The following is a 6,311-nucleotide window of genomic DNA, read 5'->3' as shown; positions in this document are numbered from 1 at the left end:
GCGCCCCTCCCCGCTCCCAGCCTGCAGGGCCCTGTCCCTGCCCCACGGCCCCCCCGGGGGCCCTGGCTTAATAAAGGTTCAGCAAACTTCACAGCAGCTGCAGGGCATCTGAGTGGTTTCTTACAGCCCCAGCCTCGCCTCTCCTGCCCCACACGGTCCTGGCCCCTCTGAATGCGGTCCGTCTCTTTGTCTCCTCTCTTGACTCTGTCTGCTGCCTCCGTCCCGCTCTGGGGTGTTCACCTTCCAGTCTCGGCGGCCCCCTCTCTCCGGCCTCTTCCCATTCTGTCGCCGAGACGTGGTTCTGGAACGCACCGTCCCCTGGGGTGCATCCTGCAGTGACTGCCAGGGGCGGAAGCAGCCTCTGAGCCTGGGTGGCCCAGCTTGTCACACCAATTCGCAGCGCTGTCGGACGCAGAAGGCCTGAAACCACCCACGATTTCGCCATTTTACTCCCTCATTCTCCCCTTTCTCCACCCAGCTTATCTGGTCCTGCGTCCTGGCCCCTCCTGGCCTCTGAGTGCTCAGAGCCTTCATTTTCCGGCTTCCTGTTCCCCCCTCCCCTCTCTCCTCTCCCTACCTCCAGTTTCTCTTGGCCGGGCCAGCTTCCCCCACACACACCCTCCCCCCACTCCACTCTGAGCTGTGCTTCTCGTCCCCAGCCCTCACTCATTCCTTCCCTCCCATCGCTGGGCCGCTGCTGGGGAGAGAAGGGAGAGTAGCCGCCCGGGAGGGAGTGCTCTCCTGTCCACCCTCGGAGCAGAGCTCCCGCCACCAGGGCCAGGCCAGGGCTTGAGCTTGTGTTCACAGGGGGACCGGCATGTCACTCACCCAGGGCTGATCGAGGAGGGGAAGGGTCAGTGGGCCTCCTCCCAGCCAAGCCTGGAGCTGGGCCAAACCCTCTCGGAGCCTCAGTTTCCCCAGATGGCAGTGAGGGAGGACACATCGGTCTCCCATCTGAGGAGACCGATTCTGAGTTCTCACGCATGAAGACACCTGAGCAGGGAGGGGTCCCAACTCTCTGCAGCCCCAGGCAGCTCTAAGAGGTGCGAGAGCCCAGCTGGTGTGGTTCAGTGAGTGTCCACCCAGGAACCGAGGGGCTGTGAATCAATTCCTGATCAGGGCGGGCTCCTTTGCTGATGGGGGGGAGAGGGGGGCGGCCAATATGTTTCTGTCTCTATCCCTCTCCCTCCCTCTCTCTTTAAGATCAATAAAAACAGCCCTAGCCGGTTTGGCTCAGTGGATAGAGCATCGGCCTGCGGACTGAAGGGTCCCGGGTTCGATTCCTGTCAACGGCATATGCCTAGATTGTGGGCTCAATCCCCAGTAGGGGGTGTGCAGGAGGCAGCCAATCAATGATTCTCATTGATGTTTCTATCTCTCCCTTCCTCTCTGAAATCAATAAAAAAAATATATTTTTTAAAAAATCAATGAAAACATATTTTTTTAAAAAAGAGGTGGGACAAGGGCTGGGAAGGAGCTTTGGGGAACAAGGCTGGCAGGGGGTGCTGCGGGCACTGTGGGCAGAGTCTGACCCCCGCAGGGATCTGGAGAGACAGCCTGGAGTCGGGAAGTGGGGAGACGAGCACCCCCACATTTGCCCCTCACTGCGCTTTTGAATGTTCTTGGCTGGTCCCCCGTTTCCCCACCTGTAACCGAATGTCCCTATAGTTGAGGTGAGGATGAGACTGAACATGCAAAGTTGTTCTGCTCTCGTGGGGCCGGACATGGAGGGAGCAGGCCTTTGGGTGGGTGTCTGGGGAACGCTGGCTCACGAGGAAAGCAGGTGCCTGGGAAGACAGCTCGGCTGGGGGCTGACAGAGGCTGGAAGCTGCTGAGCTGGCCGGAGGGGTGTTGCAATCTTGCCAGGATCCGGTCTCTGTGTCCCTTTCACAACCAGCCCCCTCACCCCCAGGCTGACACGTGGTTGTGGGGGCACAAGGCCAGCCAACCTAGAGTCTGGGGCCCGGGGCCACCCTCCCCTGAGCTGCCAGGGGTCACTGACGGTCAGAGGCAGCTGAGAAGAAGGGAAGCAGCACTGGACTTCAGCCCCGGGGGACAGATGTAGAGCTGGGGGGGAGGAGAGGGGAGAGACGGCGGGGCTTGGTGCCAGGAGGGCCTGTGAGGCCGAAGAAGAGCAGTGGAGTGTTTCCAGGGGCCCCTGGAGGCCTGGAGGTGGTGTGGCAATGCAAGGGCGTGGCGCCTGGCGGGATGATGGCGGCCCTGGGAGCCTTACAGAGGGGGCTTCGTGGTTTAGACAGGCTGAAAAGACCCCGCCCCCAGAGGGGGGTTGGGGACTGTGAAGTTAAGACCCCAGGGAGCCCCTAGCCGGTTTGGCTCAGTGGACAGAGCGTCAGACTGCGGGCTGAAGGGTCCCGGGTTCGATTCCGGTCAAGGGGACATGCCTGGGTTGTGGGCTCGATCCCCAGTGTGGGGCGTGCAAGAGGCAGCCGATCCATGATTCTCTCTCATCATTGATATTTCTCTCTCCCTCTCCCTCTCCCCTACTCTCTGAAATCAATAAAAAAAAAAAAAAAAGACCCCGGGGAGGCCTGAAATATGTCAGATATGAAGCTTAAAGGGCTAGAGCAGTGGTTCCCAACGTGGGGCACAGGCCCCACACGGGGGCAATTTGATTTTTAAGGGGGGCAATTCGAGAATGAGTTATTAACAGTGAATTTTTTGCATTTCTTATGGTTCTAGGGGCCTCGTGTACAGTATATAAATATGTATTGTGACATATTTATGCATTTCAGTGCTCTATTGTATGTTTTGAAACTTTATTTGCTATTTTTTCATCTTCCTTCCTATTATTATTATTATTATTTAAAACAATTTCTTAGTGATTTCTTCCTCAGTCCTTCAACTATCCTTTTGTTCTTTTATTTTTCTCTTTCATGGATGCCATGTTCTTTGGAAGCTTGTTTAGACCAAGTTACTGGCCTTTTAGGCTTCCTCCACGTGAATAGGCGCTCACTTTTTGAATAATAAGAATTATATGTCACGGGGGGGGGGGGCGATCAGGATTTTAGAGGTGCCCAGGTGGGGCATGGCCAACAAAAGGTTGGAAACCACCGGGCTAGTGTGAAGGGAGGGGGCCTGGGTGGACCCCACAGACATAGAGCAAGAGTTGTTAGAGCCCTAGCTGGTTTGGCTCAATGGATAGAGCGTCGGCCTGCGGATTGAAGGGTCCCGGGTTCGATTCTAGCCAAGGGCACATGCCTGGGTTGCAGGCTTGATCCCCAGTAGGGGGCGTGTTTCTATCTCTCTCTCCCTCTCCTTTCCTCTCTAAAATCAATAAAATATATATTTTTTCAAAAAGTTGTTAGAGCTAAAGAGGCTAAGAAGAGGGAGGGGATGGGAGAGGTGGCCTGGGGCACCATGGGAGTGGGGTGACTAAGTAACCGTTCCTGAGAGACCCCGGGACGCCCCCCCCTGCACTCAGGAAGATTTGGAGGGAAAGGTAATGAGCAGCGGGAGGCTTCGGGCCAAGGGACTTGCCTGTGTCCCACCTGGCGCCCATCCCCACCAGCCCGGGATGTAAGAGGGAAAGGTGTTTGGCACAGAGAGGCAGGCACCAGGGGAGGCGCAGGGGGAGGGAACCTGCCCCGCCCCCTCCCGGGACCATAAAGGCCAGGCCAGCCTGCGACCTGCTACCCCTGCTGTCCAGCAACTGATTCAGGTTGGTGCTGGGGCCCCAGAGGGATCCTCCACACACCAAGAGCACAAGGAAAAGGGTGGGGGGAACCTCGGGGGAGGGGGAGGGGCGCCACGGGTCACCCCACCCCGCCTCTCCCTCCAGAGTGCCCTCCGGCCCAGCCATGAAGCTCGTCCTGTCGCTCTCCGTCTTGGCAGTGGCTCTGTTGATGGTTTTGGAAGGTAAAAGTGGGTGGGATGGGAGAATCTGGGGTTTGGGATTGGGGAGCATGAAGCTGCCCTGGGCCTGGGATCCAGGCGAAGAGGACCCTTGAGAGCTCGGGGGCGCCTCCTGGGCCCTGCTTCCCCTATTGCCCACTGGTCACCCCCACTACCACCCGGCCAGGTGGGTTGGGGGGGTGTCCTCTCAGCAGGCGGCAATCCTCCGCAGCTTGAACACCACCTGGTCCCTCCAGGACCCTCCCCTCCCATCCTAACACCATGATCCCCAAGAACCACACCCAAGGGTCTCCTTTTCCACCCCGGGAAGCTCATCCGAAGGGCGCCCAGTACTGAAGTTGTTGCTCTCCTGCTCCTCTTCTGGGCAGGCCCAGCTCCGGCCCAGGCCGAGTCCGGCATCATGGACGACCTGAAGGAACTTGGGAACACCATGAAGGACAAGGTCCAGAGAGTCATCGAAACAGTCAAAACGTCTGAGACCTGGTTAGGACCCTTCCCAGGGCATGGGAGGACAGGGGAAGGGCGGAGGGAAGGGGAGTATGAATTAACAGACTGAGAAAACCGACAAAATCCCTGTGGTCACCCAGCTGGATCGCGGGGCGCTCAGACTTGGGGGACGGGCTCCCTGACTCCCATCCAGCCACACTGGAGAGATGGTGCTGGGTGGTGGTGAAGGATCCAAGCTTGGGGGTTGGACAGATCTGGGTCCATAGGCTGGCAACGACTCGCTATTCCCTGTGTGAGCATGAGCCTCAGTTTCCTCATCTGCAAAATGGCTGGTTCTGAGGGGAAGGCCACTAGAGCCCTGGCACATTGTAAATGCTCCACACAGCGTTGAACCAGCATTGCTCCTTTTGGTGAGAATCATTCATTCATGAGCAAATACTTATTGAGCATCTGCTAAGTGCCAGGAACTCGTCCAGTGGAGGGGAATAATAGCGTCCCCGCCCACAGAGCTCTGACCTTCTGGGGGCAGGGTGAGGGTTGGAGAACGAACCGAACCCGGTGAATTCCCAGAATCCAGACAAAGCCAGCATTGAGAAATAAGCCGGGTGTGCGTAAACAACCAAGGACTGGGGAGGGGATTTTGCAGACGTGGTGACTGGGTCTTCTCTGACGAGATAACACTTTAAATTGAGGTCTAGCCCTGGTTGGGGAGCTCAGTTGGTAGAACGTCCCCCGGGTACACCACGGTTGGGGGCTCGGTCCCGGGTCGGGACACACACAAGAATCAAGAGATGGCAGGCCGTGAAAGCCAGGCCACGGCAAAGTGTTCTGACTTTAAGGAGCTCTGGTGCATCTGGGAAACTGAGGCACAGAAATTGGGCCACTCAGCCCAGGGCTCTTCCTCATCCCACGGGGGCTGGGGCGGGGGACCCCTCGGCGGGATTTGGGCATCTCAGGAGAGGCAAGACACAGTGACACTCCCCCTCTCCCGCCCTCCTCCATCCCCCACCCCCACCCCGTCTCTCCCTACAGGACATGGTTTTCGGAAACATTCGATAAAGTAAAGGAGACAATTAAAAGTCCATTCTCCTGAACACCAGGACTGCCCCTTCCTTGAGTGGCTGCGCCCCTGGAGGGGCTCTAACATTTCCCGCACCCGGCCCCCTGTGCGGAGGACTTCCTCCGTTATGCCCCACATTCCCTCCCACCACCACCACCAATAAAAATCCTATAGAGAAATCTGAGTGTTTCTTTCCTCTGGGGCAGGGCTTTGGGGCAGGGTAGGGGTTGCCAAGGGCTTGGGACTTTGTGATCTCGAGAGAAGCCGCACGAGAACCTTGGGAGCTGGGCCCTGTGGCTCCCAGGAGGACTCTGAAGTCCCCAGAGGTGAAGTCCCTTGTGCAAGGTCACACAGCCAGGAAGTGGAGACCTGGACCTCACCCCAGCCTGGGGCATACAGCTCTTCCCGGGTGGGCTGCCCAAGATAAGGACCTGGGATGGGTCGTCCACATGCACACAGTAGGTGTTTATTACACTTTCCATGGGTAATGAAGGGGGGCCTGGAAGAGAGCGAGGGTAGGACCTGGGCTAGGGCCCTGAAAGAGACCCACCCCATCTCTACCCTCCAAGTTTCGGGATTGATGTCCCCTCCTCCAGGAAGTTCTCCTTCACCCCTTGGCTGAGTCAAACCCCTATATCCCAACCCTGCCCAGTCTGGTTGTCACCGTCTGGTGACGGCCGTCTCCCCCACTGGACTGTGAGCCACCGGAGGACAGGGCCAAGGCTGTTCGTCACCATCATGTCCCCAGGACAGGGCGTAGTGCAGGGGCTCCATAATATTTGGTGAGTAGGGATAAGGATACATATGTAATAACTTAATCAATAAAACAAGTAAAATAATAATAATATAATAATAATAATAATAATTGGTGAAACATGCCGGGAGCCAGTCCATCCTTGCTGTTTCAAGGGACCTGGCATAATGGCATACT

At 57.2% G+C, this 6,311-nt stretch overlaps 1 protein-coding gene across 1 annotated transcript in view; it reads left to right on the top strand.

Annotated features, from left to right (window-relative positions):
• APOE (apolipoprotein E) overlaps positions 1-424 on the top strand; it is a 3,030-nt gene extending 2,606 nt beyond the window's left edge. The window contains exon 5 of the mRNA XM_006759557.2: positions 248-424. Coding sequence (XP_006759620.1) covers positions 248-424 — 177 coding nt within the window. The remainder of the gene's footprint in view (positions 1-247) is intronic.
• The last annotated feature ends 5,887 nt before the right edge of the window (positions 425-6,311 follow it).

The sequence above is a fragment of the Myotis davidii genome, unplaced genomic scaffold (assembly GCF_000327345.1).
Source record: "Myotis davidii unplaced genomic scaffold, ASM32734v1 scaffold796, whole genome shotgun sequence".
NCBI classification, from domain to species: Eukaryota; Metazoa; Chordata; class Mammalia; order Chiroptera; family Vespertilionidae; genus Myotis; species Myotis davidii.
This window is presented reverse-complemented; position numbering and strand designations above follow the sequence as displayed.